At 40.4% G+C, this 17470-nt stretch overlaps 2 protein-coding genes across 2 annotated transcripts in view; one reads left to right on the top strand and one right to left on the bottom strand.

Annotated features, from left to right (window-relative positions):
• The window catches only part of LOC103374795 (probable flavin-containing monoamine oxidase A), a 43304-nt gene extending 42794 nt beyond the window's left edge, over nucleotides 1-510 (bottom strand). The window contains exons 1-2 of the mRNA XM_008304949.1: nucleotides 393-510; nucleotides 166-253 (exon numbers count right to left, since the gene is read on the bottom strand). Coding sequence (XP_008303171.1) covers nucleotides 166-253; nucleotides 393-510 — 206 coding nt within the window. The remainder of the gene's footprint in view (nucleotides 1-165; nucleotides 254-392) is intronic.
• A 9042-nt stretch (nucleotides 511-9552) lies between these two features.
• Nucleotides 9553-17470, top strand: part of vsig8a (V-set and immunoglobulin domain containing 8a) — a 22342-nt gene continuing 14424 nt past the window's right edge. The window contains exons 1-3 of the mRNA XM_008304939.1: nucleotides 9553-9708; nucleotides 14204-14399; nucleotides 16368-16520. Of these exons, the coding sequence (XP_008303161.1) occupies nucleotides 9553-9708; nucleotides 14204-14399; nucleotides 16368-16520 (505 nt within the window). The remainder of the gene's footprint in view (nucleotides 9709-14203; nucleotides 14400-16367; nucleotides 16521-17470) is intronic.

Raw genomic sequence — 17470 nt, 5'->3', positions numbered from 1 at the left:
TTGGATACATTTGTAGACTTTGTACATGCACATGCAACAGCTTCATAACACTCTGAATGAATGAATGAATGAATGAATGAATGAATGAATGAATGCTAAAAACACATTAAATGGGATCTTTAATTACATCTGTGATCTCAGCTGAAGTTGTTAAATCTGCTTTACCTTCCAACCCACTGCCCTCCGAGGTCCCAGCGATCCACACCACCGGCTGCTGGTAGTTCACGGGTCATTGTACGACCTCCCACCCGATCTGCATAACAAAAACACCGGACATGATTTCGTCGAGAGCAACACGGTGCCTCTTTTCAATTATTCTCTGATTAAAAGTAGAAAGCAACTCAGAATTTGAGGTTACCAATTGCTTTCAATTATAATCCAATTTTACATACCTTTTCCTTCCAGAATTAGTATTCTCAACTTGGCATCTCTTTTTCTGAGCAAATGAGCTGCACTCAATCCAGATAGTCCAGCGCCAACAATAATAACGTCCCAAATTTCTGCAGTCATGTTTGAGTTCAATGGAGTTTTTTTTTTTAGTTTTAATGTCTTGGTGCCAGCTAAGTGTGTGCTGGTAAACCGTGGAGTCAGAAACGCAAATCCAGCTTGTATTCCCTTTTTGTCTCCGTGTCAATTAGGTTATCTTGCAAAGCCTGGGCGGCTTTCGTAATAGTGCACTTTGGAACTGTGAACAACTGAGCTTGTGCCCTACTTGGCAGAGAAGCGGCTGTGGAAGTTCCAGCAAATAAAGTCAGGAGAGGCTTTTGATTTCTGAACAGTGGAGACATTGTCAGATGTGAAGTCTTTTGCATTTGTAATGCTGTGTTTAAGAAAAAAAGTTTTTTAAAAATCCATTTTAAATGAATAATTAAACAATAATGAAGTTATAAGGTTCTTTTGTCGTTTTGTTAATTGTTAACAAGTAATATGTTTTGGAATTCCAGTTTGAGTGTGTTTACGTGTCTGTGTTGCTTTGAAAGAGTATTTACAATTATTTTTTTTATTTTAAAACTTCAATGGGAACATCCTTCACCCACTGAAAAATCTATAATTGATAAAGCGAGCGGAGTAATTCATAGTAAATCATTAGTAGAATAAAATAGAGAGCGCTGCATAAATCAAAAACAAATGGGACTTTGAGCTCGGAGAATATGTTATTACTAATGCAGATGCTCGTGGATACATCTGGAAAATTACTAACATATATTTTCTGACCCCAATCTCAGGATATAAAAAAGTAAACCTGGAGGTGTTGAGAAGAATTTCTAGACTTTGTGTGTTTCAGTTGTGCCTCAACTTGATGAATTTCTGTACCAAAGTATATATATTAAAACATGTTGGAGATGGTTTTGTGACATTTTATTTTTGTTATGACAAAAAAAATCCTTATAAGCTGAAAAACATGTGGGGGAAAAAACATAACAACAACAACAACAATAATAATAATAATAATAATAACAATATGATATGTAATGTTTTAGATCCAGAAAACAAACAAAAATGAGAGAGCAAAGTAAATGCTAATGTGTAATAATGTAACTTGTTAATACATTCATTCTCATAGGTGCTTTTTATATATGTCTTCCAATGTATTTATTCATTACAAAGTCTCATAACTTTTGCAGACTGCTGGGTATGATTTGAAGAAATAGGTTTAGTTAAGAAAAGAGGCTTTGGTCTGTGTTGTGAAACCACAGGAGCTACCTTGAGCTTCATTTACTCGACTTGTTTTCTGTAAAGTAATAAAGGGACAATGACATTCAGATCATCGTCCAAAAAAAAACCCAAAGCATTTCCTCTAAAGCAGGATTCTGACATACAGTAACTGAAAACCAAACCAACCAAGAGTTTGTGGAACAAGTTAGACTCGTATGTTTCATTTTTCCTGGAATTTCCTCATGTCCAAACAGTGAGGCTTCCTGCTGTGTTTGTTTGGATTCCCTGGTTTCTTCTGTTTTCGTTTCTGTCTGTCTTCACTAAAGAGGTTTTCTAGCTCAGGAAACAATAATCCCAGAGAAGCCAAACTTTTCCAATGCTGATAACATTACTGATAAAAGTTTTAACTGCAAAAAACAGGCAAATGAACTTTGTCACTTTTACTCTGTTGTTGTTGACAAAGTTTAATCTGTGAATGGAAATGGATTCCAAACGTCTGTTACCTTTAGGTTCCCAAAAATATTATAAATCGGTATTGATTAGTCTTGGGGTTTATTTCTCGGTTAATTGGTTAGTTGTTTGGTCTATAAAATGTCCATCAGTGTTTCCAAAAGCTCAAGATGACGTCTTCAACTGTCTTTGTATTGTCCAGAACCCAAAAATATACAGTTTGGAGGAAGGAAACCTGAAAAAACTCACATTTAAGAGCATGGATTCAGAATTTTTACCTTTTTTTCTTTAAAATGACTCAAAAACAATTAATTGACTATAAAAATAATTGGCAACTACCAAAAGCTAATCAGTTAGTCATCGCAGCTTTAATATGGAGTAACGTTAGCATCATTTAAAGTCATGTTTCTGTCGATTTTACTAATGTAAGATAAGCTTTCCCTTTGCTTTTAGTTCTGTTCTGATGTCCACAGATCAGCGATGGAAGCATCAGGCTCTTCAGCTGCTAAAAGCTGCACTATGTAGGCTACATGCCATGCCAGCTTTCAGCCTACCTGTGGCATCGGACCTCTGCTAAACAGGTCAACGATCACTTCACTCCTACTGTACACGATAATGTTGTTCATTGACTTTGAGTACGTCCCTGCTTAGCCAGTTAAATCCTTCTCTCTGTGTGTTTCAGCCATCTGCCCAGACTGAACGTTTCTCACCCAAAGCTGACCTTTTCCAAAACAGCTTGCAGTTAGTAAATCAGAAATGATGGCTTAGTCTTTCAGCGCGAACAGGCAACACTGTTCAAACCTCCGAGGGTGCGGGGTTGCGTTCGCCGTAAAGTCAAGACGGGAACCTTTAGGTGCCTTTAACTTTCTCTGCTATCGTTCATTTTTAATGTTGATATAGTATACAGCAGAGCTGTTGTCATTAACCTGGATTTATGCTGCATTTGTCACAGGCCACTATTTCATATTATTTCATTTTAGCCCACTTAGTCTGACAGCAGAAACAGAAAAATATGTAAATGAGGATGCGGCGGTATCAAAACACAGTGTAGGTGACTCCAGAGAGCACGGAGAGACTGAACGCAGATGTAACAAGCTGACACTTACTGCACCATGGTGTCCACTGCTTATTTCTCTCATGATGCCTCTTCCAGCATATAAATAAACACCATATGGACATGTTTGAGAGGATTTTACAGGGGTCTTTCGGAGCACTGGTCTGTCCATTTCTGTGATTGTGTCAGTACAGCTGATGCTGCACACCAGCTGTGGTCATGAACTCGTACCATTAAAGCCTCGCTGTTTGTCCACTTCCATGCTGCATGTTGACTGTAACAAGAGGGTACAAGAAGGAGATGGAGTCACCATTGTGCTTAGTTGTGTCACGGTGACACAGGTCTTGACATCTCGGTTTGGATGCACATTGCGATTCAGAAAAATAGGCTTGTAAAGCTCTGAAAGTCCTTTTCTCATCATTGGTTTAACCCCTCAAACCCATCTCTGTGTATCAAAGCTTCATACGTGAATGGTCTTTCAGTGAAATAACTGTCTGTGTAGCTCTATGAAGTCCTCGCCTCTCTCTTGTTGCAGCTCCAGCACACCAGCTCCCCACTCTGCTTTAACACTGTAAAACTACTAGATGACCAAACTATGGTAAGTTGTAATATTGGAGTAATTCAGGCATAAATATTTGAACCAGAAACCGAACCTGAGGAAGAATAACGATACAGAAAGGTTTACCCCACAAGTTAAGAGGATTGGTTTCTAAGCTTTGTTACATATGAAATTCTGGACATTTTCATCGACAAACTGCAGTTTCAAGGCAAAAATGCTGAGCCATGGCATTGACTGCTCATTTTGCACATCTTCAAACATATAAAAACAACCTGTTCTCCACCAAACTTTGTTTCTATACAACTAACATTCTTTTAAAATGGAATTCCAATTTGAAACTAACATATTTTCTCATCTATGGAGGAAACGATTCCAGTTTAAAGGAAAAGTCTGCATAAGGAGGTAGGAAAGGAGAACTGACCCCCACCCAATAGACCAGGATTGGTACATGTGGACCATTGTACTCGACATAAGCTCCAATTTCATTCAGTATTTACTCTCAGTTTTCTCTTTCTATTTCATTAGCTATAGGCACTAAAACTACATGGTGAAGTTTAGAAAAATACTATACTTGGGTTTACACTTGGTTGGTTAAGTTTAGGCACCGCGAATGGTTTCGGAAAATGGCACAGTTTGGGATAAAATATGACATTTTCATTACATGTTTCAGGCTTTTTCTGGGTTACCAGGGAGACTAGTCCCACCCCATCCAATGTATGATTGGTTGGCTAAAACAGAAGCGAGAAAATAAATGGCAAAGATGTCTTGATTTGAAACGCAGAAACAACTAGAATGCAGCAGAAAATACATTTTTATTAAAACATGATTGCTTAGTTGGATAGGAAGGTCATTTTTTGGATACGGGGTTGCAGAGGTGGGAAGTAACAAATACTCTGTTACTGTACTTAAGCAGATTTTTACAGGTATCTGTACTTTACTTGAGTATGAATTTTTCTGACAACTGTTTATTTTTACTCCCTACATTTGAACACAAATATCTGTACTTTCTACTCCTTACATTCTCAAAACTGGCTCGTTACTTGTTTCAACCTCGGCGGATGACGACATGACGTAAAACAACAAACGTCTTTAGCTTTACCAACAGTGTGCAATTTGTCACTGAAGCTCAACACAGCGCTGCCTGCCTCAGCTGCCTGCGAGAGGCTTTTTAGCACTGCAGGACTGATGTTCAGACCTCAAAGGGCTCATCTTCATCCAAAGAACTTTGAGAACCAGCTTCTACTGAGGCTCAGTAAAATATTTTAGTGGTCTTGAAGGGATGAGTGTTTCCATGTTGATTATAATGTTTGATGTTTATCATGTTGCTGAAATGGAAAACTGTCCAGTGATTTATTTCTCTGTACCAGCACTGTGCAGGTTCTTAAAGGATGAAAACAATCCTATTTTGTGTGCTTTAAACTTTTTTCGTTTTGCAAAGTTATCAAAAGAAGCATCGCATGTCATCAAAACTAGAAATTCATTTTTCCTTTTTACTTTTGTACTTAAGTAAATTTCTGAACCTGTACTTTTTTACTTGAGGAAAGGAGTTGAGTCAGGACTTCTACTTTTACCAGAGTCTTTTTTTACACAAGTATCTCTACTTAAGTAAAGAATGTGAGTACTTTTTCCATCTCTGCAGGGGTGCATAAAAGACATAAAAATCTGCATTTTGACATATTTACAATGGATAACAAAGTCCTTTTACTCAAAGGGATTTAGACCTTACATCCTGTTTCGGGTCAAATTTGACCCTTTTTGACATCTGACAGCAGCAATAACACCCTAAACGTCATTTAGCCTGAAATTTGATGACTTAAGGGACCCAAAAAATGAAAATATTTTTAAAATGTTATGCTTTTGTACAGATGCTACACATGTTTTTTTGTTCACTGAGGATGTTTTGGGTCACATCTGACCAGCATTCATTGAGATGGATTTTAGATCCACCAGTGTGGGTCAACTCAAGGAAAACGGTGGATTTCGGGAATCTTGAAACTGTGAAACTGTACAGCCCATGTTTTATGTGGATTGTTTAATTTATATTTATTAATGTGACATCTAGACATTCTAAATAGATCTGTAGTTTAAAATTTGCTAGAGGTACTTAGTATGAGGGAATTCTTGAGAATAATTCTTCACTGTGAAGGCACAAAATATGAACAGTATGTAAGAGTTAGGAAGACAGCTTACCGTCATCTGGTCTTTTCTGTAATCATATCAGTGCAGTCGATGATCCAGCACAGCTAAACCAGCGTTCCAATTGATTTTTTTCCAGCAACCATCTTCGCTGGTTGGCCTGTCCACCTCCACACCATATGTTGGCTGCGACACGAAGCTGCAAGAAGAATACGAAGCCATTATTGTGTTCTGTTGTGTCACGGTGACATAGGTCTCAACGAAAATGACCGGGAGCCACTTGTGTGGACGCACGTTGTAATTTAGAAAAGAGAAAAAAAAAGCCGGTCTCATGCTTTTAGAGCCCTTAAATATAATTTCTTCCAGCAAAATCCATCCCAGACAAATAATACCTTCTTCAAAGCAGTTACTCAGAAAACTGTACATGAAGTGAGCTGCTCAAAGTTTGAAAGGAGTGGGTGTGTTAGGTCAGAGGGGAGCTTAGCTGATTTTTAGATGTCTCTGACAGTGCTACTTTATCAGATGGTGGCTATAAATATATATATTGAAATGTTTTTTAGTTTTTTTTTTAAAACAACTAAAGCTTCTAAAATACATGCAATGACCACCAGACAAAATTCAAACACAGATTTTAAGGATGTGCTTCATATTTGCATACAGCTCCAGCACAGATAAAGGTCTTTATCTTGAACCTTTAATCCATTTTCTGCTGAAGGATACCCCCACTGTTTCTCATTTATAAAGGCTGTTTCTCTGTAGATGTGGCACAGAGATAAGCTCTGCATTTTTTTTTTCTTTTCAAACATCCTGGTAATACACACAAACCTTGCTGGGTTTGTGTTTTCGGTTAAACAATTGGTTTCTTGTCACTTGAGACCTTGTGTGTTTGCTTTTGTCTTCCTTATTGTTGGAAACAATGGACACCTGACAAATATGATGTAATTAAGTGGTATGTGGTGTATTGTGTTTGCAACACAGAGGAGGTCGTGTACAGTTCCCTGTAAGGAGATTATTTATTTGCTTTTCATTCATTTAGACAAAAAAAGTAGAGTCCAATGAAGGATAAGTTTATGTCTAATAGCAGCACTCATGGACAAGCATGGAGACAGACAAGTAAATGAACAAATGCATATTCACTATGAGGAAAGAAGCAGTACACTGCAGCTGTTTTGTTTTCAGGAGGGTTCAGTTCTCATCAAATTAGCACCCCATCTATTGGTCGCTTCATCAGTTTCTGTTGTTGCTATTCTGCTGCCAGGATGCTGATTTCCTCAATCGCATTTTAGTTTAATTAAATTGTGATTTAAAAAGCGTTTTGGGAAGCCTAGGAGGTGTCACGAGCAATGTTAACAGCTGAATAGTGGTTCCAGGAAAGCCCTCTGGTAAACAGGTAAAACTGGTGGAGCCGTCATCCAATCGGAAGGTTTCATGTTAATGAGGTAAAGGTGAAGGAGGAGCAGCAGCAACAGGTGTCACGCTGCTGCTTGTTCCTTTGTAGTCCGCAGACAGACATTTGGATGTAGTATCTGCATTCAGGTAAGCAACTCACACAGCAGCTTACATACATATATATGAAACTGGATGCACTGCAAAGCTGCAATGCTTTATTTGCGCCTAACATCACTGGTAAATGCACAGTGTCACCTACCATCATGTAATATGTGTGTAAGGACATTGCATTCATCGTTTTTAATAGCTTAGGACGTTCTTTTATGCAGGAGCAGTATGTTCAGACAAAGCTGCATTCATCTGACACCTTCCTGCCTCAGCTGGCCGTCTGTCTTATTGTTATGCGCTGCAACCCTCTGGAGTCGAGGTAATAACACAGACACTTAACCATCCATATGAATACGAGCACAGGCACATATATGTGAAGTACGCCTGTGGTACATTGTCAACATGGCATGGAATAAATCATCTTTTCATAACTGACAATTGAGACACACTTACTTATTCTCTGTCGAGCGTTGTTGAGATGTAGGCCTCAGTGGTATAAGCATCCCCACGTTGCCATGGCACTGGCAGTCCGTCCAATCAGGTTTTGAGACGATAGCTGGCGATGATTGCTGGATCCCTAATGTTCTTGGGATTTGAGCTCACATAGGTTTTGTTTTTTTCTTCAGGGTGTGGCTCCTATACAGCTGAGCAGCACATTTAAATCTCAGTAACATGATTTTTCTCATTTTAAAGTAGTATGTTTGCACTGTCTTTGCTGCTGTAACATGGTAAATTTCCCCACTGTGGTATTAGTAAAGGCTTATCTTAACTTGTGTTATCTTTAAACCAATCCACCAGTTGTTGTACTGAAACTAGTCTGACTGACCAGACGGCACGTATAGGCTGCCACTCACCACACATTTAAGCCAATTTCTCCTCATCTTTCACTATCTATGTGCTACTATTTTCAAATTTGGATCAGATTTGGATCTTGCACTAAAGCTGTCCTGCCAGTTCTTCAGATGACAGTGCTCTTCTCCTTTCCTGTAAATGAAGAACCCCCCGTATGCGTCACATACTTACGAAAGGCTATTATGAGTTTATTTCTAGCTTTCTCATTATGCATGCACTTTTCGTTTCGGTTTTATCCTCAGGACTTAGTGTGTCACCACAGTCCAAGCAGACAAATAGGTTTTTAATTGTACTCCCTTTGTTGTGGATTTCATTCAAAATGCTCCTTGCTTTCATTGAGCTTGATCATATTGTGAAGGGCCTTGTGGCAAAACCAATGCAAAGCTGTTTAAGATTAGTTCGCCGGGAGTTACATACATAGTTACACTCTGAATCAAATATTTTATGATGTGCTGCTTGCTGACCTATTTTTTAATTCTGCCTCCGTGCCAGCCACAATCGTGCCCCGAGGCGTTTTGTTTTTGGATTGTCTGTCCGTCCATCCTATTCTTGTGAATGGGATATTCCAGGAATGCCTTCAGGGAGTTTTTTTTTCAAATTTGGCACAGCTGTCCACTTGGACTCCAGGATGAACTGATTCGAATTTAGTGGTCAACGGTCAAAGCAACCTAATAAAACAAGAATTCACGTGTAAATTATGACAGCATTCCACACAGATGTCTAAAGCGATGTTATTCAAAATGTAACAAAAGCAGAGTATGACTATACATGACATCTGCTCAGATGCTGAATTGGTGACATGAATCTTGGTTGCCCACCTTAAAAATGTAGTGTATCTACAGTCCTTCAGTGCTGCTGCTTTGAAGATGGGTATGAAGCAGTCATATTTTTTAGCCTCTTTACAGCAACATCCATATTTGATGCATCGCCTACTGTCATGGCTACAACTGTGGATTCTGTCTTTGTTGGTTCCGTCTTTTCAATAAACTTCAGAGTCTGGATAGATATGGATGCCAGAGGGATGCAACCGAGGGGTAGCAAATTCTAGTTGTAGCTACTGTGTGAAATTATTCTTAAACAACTGTAAGTGCTTTTATAGTCCTGTGTGGCATTTGGCTTCACGATTATGTTTGTGTTTTCATTTCTCAGCCAGAGTTCCTTTGAGTAAAGGTTCTGAATCAATATTACAACAGTGCGCATTAAGCCCATAAACTGGCTCAGTGAACGTGAAAACATATAATATTCACCCTTGACAATTGAAAGGAGGGATTAGGAAGCAGCTAATGTGTGTCTGTAATTAATTTCAAGACTTGTCTGAATTTCTGAAGAATTAGGACGCGCACAAGCGATGCAGGTGACGTCCACGGGCCCGCGGACCGTCCAGAAGGCTGAGGGGGAAAGCGTAACGCTGGGCTGCAGCTACACACCGAACCCTTTGGACACCGGGGAGCTTGACATCGAGTGGTCTGTGGTCAGTCCAGACACCACGCAGAAAGATCAAATGGTAAGCTTGATGCAAATTACGCGATAAACACAGAAATCAGCCATGAGCTTAGGCTGTAAGGTGGTGCCTCTATGGATCAGAGTAGCTTTTCCAGCCCATCCCACAGATTCTTAATGAGGAATTTTGAGGCCAAGCCAACATCTTGAACTCTGCCATGTTCCTCTAACCACTCCTGAGCAGTTTTTTTTTTTTTCGCTGTGAGGCAGGGCGTATTACGCAGCCGAAAGAGGCCGTCAGGGAATGCTGTTGCCCCGAAGGGGAGAACGTGGTCTTAGGTAGGTGGTGCAACAGCCACATCATTGATAAGACCCAAGGTTTCCCAGCAGAGCATTGCAATTTCTTTCTCAGATAACACAACCAGCCATCCACATGATGTAAAAGCAGACACGGAAGATCAGACAGCCATCTTTCATTGCTCCCTGGTCCAGTTTTGTAGGCTCTTTCGACAGGAGTCAGCATAGGAACTCTAATAGATCTGCAGCTATGTAGCCCCTAAAGCAACAAACTGCAATACACTGTCTGTTCTGTCAGCTTTCTGTAATAGTTAGTATTAAGGTTTTCAGCCATTTGTAGCCCCTGTGAGGGATCAGACCACATTGATCCTTTTGCTGCCAATTTTTACTGCTTCCAACTTATCAAGAACTGACGCTTGCAGTTATTCACTTCACTTTTTAGTGGTTTTAAAGTCGGTCTCCAGTCACTGTTTTAACCTCTAAAGCTCATCTATGTATATCAAAGTTACATATTCAGATTTTCCCCCCACACAATAAATCCCCTCCTGTGTTTAAATGGCTTTGATTTCTACACCATTGTTACCTCCAGAATGTGAAGTTGTGAACAAAAGTTTACCTAAACTTATAAAGACCATGTGTATCATGATGGTTTTAATGGACCACCATGAATCTTAATGGTCTACGATGGAGTCTTTAAAACACATCATGGACTTGGGTTTTGGTTGCTTTTTGGTTCATTACTGTATTTGTCTACATGTAGCTTTCATGTCTCTACTTCCCGTTTTATTTTGACATTGTCTTTTCTTGTGTCTTGCTTGTGTTTTTATTTATATTCATTGTCCGTCATTTCCCTCCTTTTCAATGGCACTGATTAGTCGGACTGTGTTTTGTCAATCAAAAATGTTTTTGAGCCTTTTTGTGCATTTCTATTTCTAGCTCCAGTTTATGACGTGCTTTTGCTACCTTTTTGGATTGTTGGTTTAATTTTTTCTAGCTCTAGTTTGATTCGCGTCCCGGGGAGGACACCCGGTATCTTTCTGCGTGGAGTTTGCATGTTCTCCCCGTGCAGCGTGGGTTCTCTCCGGGTTCTCCGGCTTCCTCCCACAGTCCAAAAACATGTTGAGGTTAATTGGTGATTCTAAATTGTCCGTAGGTGTGAATGTGATGATAGACTGGTGACCTGTCCAGGATGTCGCCTACGTTCACCTGAGGTCAGCCGGGATAGGCTCCAGCCCCCCCATGACTCTAGTGAGGATTAAGCGGTGTATAGATGATGGATGGATGGATAGTTTGATTTATCCATTTCAGCTTTTTGATTTAAGTCCACTTTTTGTTCCTTCACTACCTGTTGGTGTCTGTGTCTTTACTCGAGGCTTCATGACAGCATTTTTATTGCAAGCAAAGAATCATGGATTTTGATTCTTTCGTAGGTTAATTAAAGGTCTTCTGGGGAAAATGACAACATCTGCAAGTGTATGTAAAGGTTTGTTCGCGACTGTCCCTGACTCTCACCCCTCCCACTTAAACATAGTTCAAGCTCAATAGCTCACCCGTGACTCTGCTCAAATGCTCTGAAACTACTCACAGTACACGCTGTAGTGTTGGACTAATTCAGCTGGAAACTGATTCTAAAGAAGAAAAGAGATTTGAAAAGTCCCACCCTGCAAGTTGATAGAATTGGTTCCTTACGTTTGTGTGGTGTTTGTAGCTGTCTTTGAACACTACAGTTTCAAAGTGTCAATACGCAGCCATTGCTGATTTGTTTTGCTTTTGAAATGAGAACTGACATAAGAGATCGTGTATCATGTAGGCGCTTATTCGAAATGAACTGAATGCTTTCTTTCTTTCAGATTATCTCCAAATGCAAATTACACTTGTTGTACATTTTGCATTTTATATTTTCTTATTGAGTATTTGCTTATTTATGGTGGTGGTAACTTTAGTCTTTGTGCTGTAACAACAGAATTTCCCCTTGGGGATTAATAAAGTATTTCTATTCTATTCTAGTCTTTTCTATAAATGTCTTATAAACACAAAAAAAAAAAACAACAACCCTAAAACATATAAATTTTTACAGGACAGCAACTTCAGTGCTGTGGCTGATTGGTATATACATATATATATATAAATGTGTAGGGTTGGAGAGAAAGAAGTATTGAGTTGTGATATTTAATGCTTTTTTATGCTTTTTTCATGCACTATGGTCTGTGTTCAAGGTTTTCAATTATCTTTTTTAAATATGTTCTTTGGTAGGGACTTTTCCAATAGAAAGATCCGAGAAATCAAACATCTTAATATTCACTCGCTATTTGTTCATTCTTTAAGATTTTATCCTTCATCCATTTCAAAGATGAATATTTTTTGTATTTCCAGCTTTGTGAACCGACTAAACAAACCGTACGTCACGTGAGCGCTTATTCAAAATGCACTGAATGCTTTCTTTCTCTCAGATTATCTCTAAATGCTAAGTTGTTTCCGGGAAAGGAGTTCGACAATCATTAGCATATGATTTGGAAGTTATGGACCCATGAAATGGAAAGGCTCTTCAGCATCTCCGCTGTATTCCACAGAATTAGGATTCTGAGCACAATCAGGTCAACATTCAGGTTAAAAACTAAAACACCAAACAAATGTTACAAGTTCTGATTTAATCAGGATTCAAACCTCATTCTCAGTTTCTTGACCTTGTGTGTTGTGCTTGTGCCCCAACTAGTATAAATCCCAATTCAGTCCATGAGACTGGAGGGAGGATGAACTCTTACCACCTTTTTAATTTCACAGGAATTAGTTGTTTATCCCATTTGCCTTTCAAATTAAATGACTCATTAGTGTTGGAGGCTTGAAAGAATGGCTTCCCTCCCCCCTCCTCATCTCTGCCCTTCGGCGGTGGGGATTTTATCACAGTCAATATTGAGGATTGACTCGGTCCACTATGTGCCGCTTCTGACAAGTGAACAATGTCGACTATTGATTGTAGAGCAACTTGAGTATGGCATGAAGCAGTCAAACACTTAATCGCTACAGTCTACGGCTGCTCAAACACACAGTTATGCTGCACAATGTCTCTGGATCTGGAGCTCCTGAATTACAGCCACTGGCCTCACCTTCTGCATCCTGCTGCCCCACCATGATGCCTCCTGTTACAAAAGGACAATAACTTCTAATAACTTGTTTAACTGTAAACTAAATTGTATAATTCATCCCACACCCACCCAACCGGTCGAGGCAGATGGCCGTCCCTCCCTGAGCCTGGTTCTGTCGGAGGTTTTTTTTTCCCTGTGGGGGTTTTCGGTTCCTTCCCACTGCTTGCGGACTGCTGAAGCTTATAGGGAATCCAAATGTTTTGGATTGTTGGGTGTTTCTGTTTCTGCCTTTGTTAAGCGCTATGAGATGACTTGTTGTAAATATGCGCTATACAAATAAAATTGAATTGAATTGAATTGACGATGCTGCAAAGTTGTTGATAATGTCGTCGCAATGACCATCTATACATCCCATCCATCCATTTTCTATACACCGCCTAATCCTCATTAGGGTCGCGGGAGGGCTGGAGCCTATCCCAGCCGACTTAGGGTGAAGGCAGGGGACACCCTGGACAGGTCACCAGTCCATCGCAGGGCCACACTTACAGACAGACAACCAAGCACACTCACATTCACACCTACGGACAATTTAGAATCACCAATTAACCTCAACATGTTTTTGGACTGTGTGGGAGGAAGCCGGAGAACCCGGAGAGAACCCACGCTGCACGGGGAGAACATGCAAACTCCATCTATACATCCCATTACCACGAATTTGGGGTTGTGTTTGTGTCCTGCAGGTTCGCGACAGATCTTCCCGATTCGGCCTCCGCTAGCTGAGAAAACTACTTGCTTGTCCAACTGCATTCTTCACCAGCTAGTCGCTAACTTTGTTTGTCTGCCTTTTGCTTCTTGGCAGGTAGCACACACTAAGTCTATCATTGCTGCTTCTTTTTGCTGAAAGCTGCTCCCCGCTGCTGCTGAAAACACAGCTGATAAGAGAAAAGGGGAGGGAGAGACTGAAGCACACAGTAAATGTGCTGTAAAACAATGAGCTCCGAGCGATTTAGAAAAAAAAAAAGTTCCACGGAGCTGCAAAGTTGGCGGTAAATCCTCGGTGGGTTTGTCACAATTAGAGGCCCCCATTTGTGTTTAGTCACATATGCAGCTTTAATTTAACATCAGTTTAATGCCATTCGGAGTCACTTGTGTGATTACGCTTCTGTTTGTTTTTCCCAGCTTATATCCTATACCGGCGGCACTAAATACTTGCACGCTCTCGCAGAAGGGCTCAGTTTTGCAGCCGGCGACCCGTCGACCGGTGACGCTTCGCTTTCGATCGCTCTGCTGTCGCCTGCTCACACCGCTACCTACCAGTGTAAAGTTAAGAAGTCGCCCGGAGTGGACACGCGCAAGATGTCACTGGTGGTAATGGGTAAGACAAACATCGGGTTTACATGTCATCTTCCTGCATTATTCACGTCCGTCACCTCTGACTGCCACAGAATCGTCACATACTAGTGTGCATTACACCTGCAATTTGCTGCTAAGTACACTTCAGGGTAGCTGCTTTTCTCTGTTAAGGGCACTGCAACATCACAAGGATACCGAGTCTACTCACACCATACATTAGTGCTTTATGGAGGTCAGTTTTGTTGAGGGTTGAACTGCTGTCAGTGAGAACTAATATGCTTTCTGTCTGCTCTTCCAAATGGCTTTTACCAGTTAGTTTTTTTTGCTCTGTAAAAGAAAAAGTTCTTTATTTAATGAGAAGCTGCTCTCCAAATTTTTTTTTGTCAGATTGGTAGAATTTCATCTCACCAATTTAATTTGAAATAGAGTAAAAAAAGAAAAAAAAAAATCCTTGCTATGCGAGAAGATACCTCTACAATGTATTGTTGCAGAGTCACAATCTGCATAATTTGACAAAAGAGTCTTAACTAAACGTTCACTTACTAGCTTGGTCCGGGCATTCATCAGCAGATGGAGTTTGCCGTGAACCCGGGACGGGAGCAGGCGCAGTGTTATGAATTGGAAATGCATGAATTACTTGAAGGAGAGGTAGCTTTGTCTGAAACTGATGGATACAAATGGAGCAGACAGCAATTTGAAATGAAACTTCACTTAGAGCCATTTGTCAGCGTGTTCAATCTTCAAATTTTGCCAGAAGGATAAAGGGAACTTTCCTTGATTCTAGTCCAACTCATCTAGTTTGAAGACCGTGTGCAGCAACCGGGGGTGGAGGACAGCCACCTCACTGGCAGATTTATCTATTATGATTTTAACATTGAATACTTTATTAACTATCTTCTTGTTTCTCAGCAGAACAAATCATTTGTCTGGTTTTGAGAGCCCTGTGCGATTCAAATCAAAAAGAATGGAATCCAGGGTCAGTCGGAGTTGTTTTAAAGTTTCGCTTTGGTGCTTTGTGCTCGGTTTGTTTTTTTTTTGGAGACTGATCAGGTCCTTGGGCTGACATGACGTTGGGTTTATTCCAACTCTTATTACAGCTCAACTTTTTCTATGAATGTTGCCTACTTTCTTTAAAAACCTGCAATTCAAAATACTTTTTTTTTCTCACTGCTAAGGCTAAATTTCATCAGAAATGAGAAGAAAATAGCGACAAAATGGCAAATGTTGTCATTTTCGGGGCATTTCTCGTTAAATCCCCCAAAGTTTAGCCCAGTTTTATCTTTCCGTAGACACATTTGATTACTTCTTTGATGTGCTTTTGCTTTTAAAACGACCTGAAGAGCCTAATCTATCAAACTGTGTCCAAAAATAAGCACCCCCAGACCGATTCATCTCCATCCATCCCAGACTGGGTTATTTCACCATCATTTACAAGCAGCATTCAAGTGTCTTGTGTAAGAGGCCTTGAGTTTGGAGCTTTATGGCCGACTTTATCTTATTTCTAAGGTCTCCGCTCTCACACTGACTTTGAACTTGATGTAACGGCTGTATCAGATGAAATCATGTCCCTCTCGATGCAACCGAGCGCGTTGGTAAATAAAAATATCCACATCGCGCCGTCGCAAATCAATTCGCGGCCCGTAGCTGTTGTCATTTTCAAGACCAGGTTCCTCGTTTACTGGGTTAATTAGGTCAAAGCCATGTTCAGCTGTCATGAAGCTTGTATTCTACATGGATTGTAGATGCCTTCAGATGATAATACGAAGGCATGATTTATGCATGATTCATCCACTTTGTAGGATTTCTGAGCAACAAAGGGCTTCATGTTGTCGCTATCGCACGTCTGTACGGCTTTAATCAACGTGACAAAAGCCACAATCAAAATGGTTCCTCCCCATACTGAAGCTTTAACGCCATACTTTTTTTGTTTGTTTGTTTGTTTTTAAAGAAACAGAATGGACAAATCACTCCGTTTGTTGTGTGATTGCAGCGAAGCCGTCTGTACCCGAGTGCTGGGTGGAGGGAGGGGAGCTGGTCGGCGAGGCTGCGTCGCTGCACTGCCGGTCCGCAAAAGGCTCCACTCCCTTAAAATACACGTGGAGGCGAGAAAGCGCAGCCCCCATCCCTGCTGCAGCCACGCAGGGTAAGTGTGACCTCTGCTGACGTCACGATGATACTACACATCAAAGAGAATGTGGACGGTGTGTGTTGAGTGGAAGGGGGGAGGTGGGGACGGGAGGAGCTGGGGTATTTGATGTTGCAAAAAAGTCAATGAACACCAGGTTGTTTCTGAGCATAACGGTACGTGTTTACAGTTTCCAACCGTTATTTTTTTGGCTACAAAAAGGAATCGGTGACGCATTCTCAGGTTGGCTGACGCTGGTCAATTAGCAGCAGGCACATCGTTTGCATTTTCATTTTGTTTTGCTTTTTATGACATCAAACAAACCCCGAGTTGTTCTCAACATCATTTACTGCAAACTGCATTGATCGGCGTCCTCTTGCAGCAGGAAACACAACAAACCGTGGCTCAAAATCTACATATATTTTCTGTGGAAATCCGAAAAACAATGAGCTCGGAAAGATTTTCTCATGTAGAGAAAGAAAGCCAGTTTGATTTATCTTCGTTTGAGCGCCTTATAATGTATGTAAAGGATGCACTGTTTAGTTAATCTGAGCAAGAAGTCAACAAACACCAGGTTCTTTTTCAATATGCGTTACTTGATTTCAACTATTATTTGTCTAAAAAATAAAATCTGGTATGCGGGTTATTGATATGGTGAAACATCCAGGTGGAGGTTTTGTTTCGTTGTTGGCATTGATTAGTGTCCTCTTGCAGCAGGAAACACAACAAACCGTGGCTGTATGCATACGTAATAGGTGAAACTTTCAAAATCTACATATATTTCCTGTGAAAATCCGAAAAAACAATGAGCTCAGAAAGAGTTTCTATGCAGAGAAAGAAAGCCGCTTTATCTTCATTTGATGCCTTATGGGCTTCAAGGTGGCTCGGTGGTTAGCACCGTCACCTCACAGCTAGAAAATCCCCAGTTTGCATCCTGGTTAGGACGCCTGGGAGTTTGCATGTTCTCC

Source organism: Stegastes partitus, unplaced genomic scaffold, assembly GCF_000690725.1.
Source record: "Stegastes partitus isolate 25-593 unplaced genomic scaffold, Stegastes_partitus-1.0.2 Scaffold42, whole genome shotgun sequence".
NCBI lineage: Eukaryota > Metazoa > Chordata > Actinopteri > Pomacentridae > Stegastes > Stegastes partitus.
Note: the sequence above shows the minus strand (reverse complement) of the source record. Positions and strands in the feature narration are given on the sequence as shown.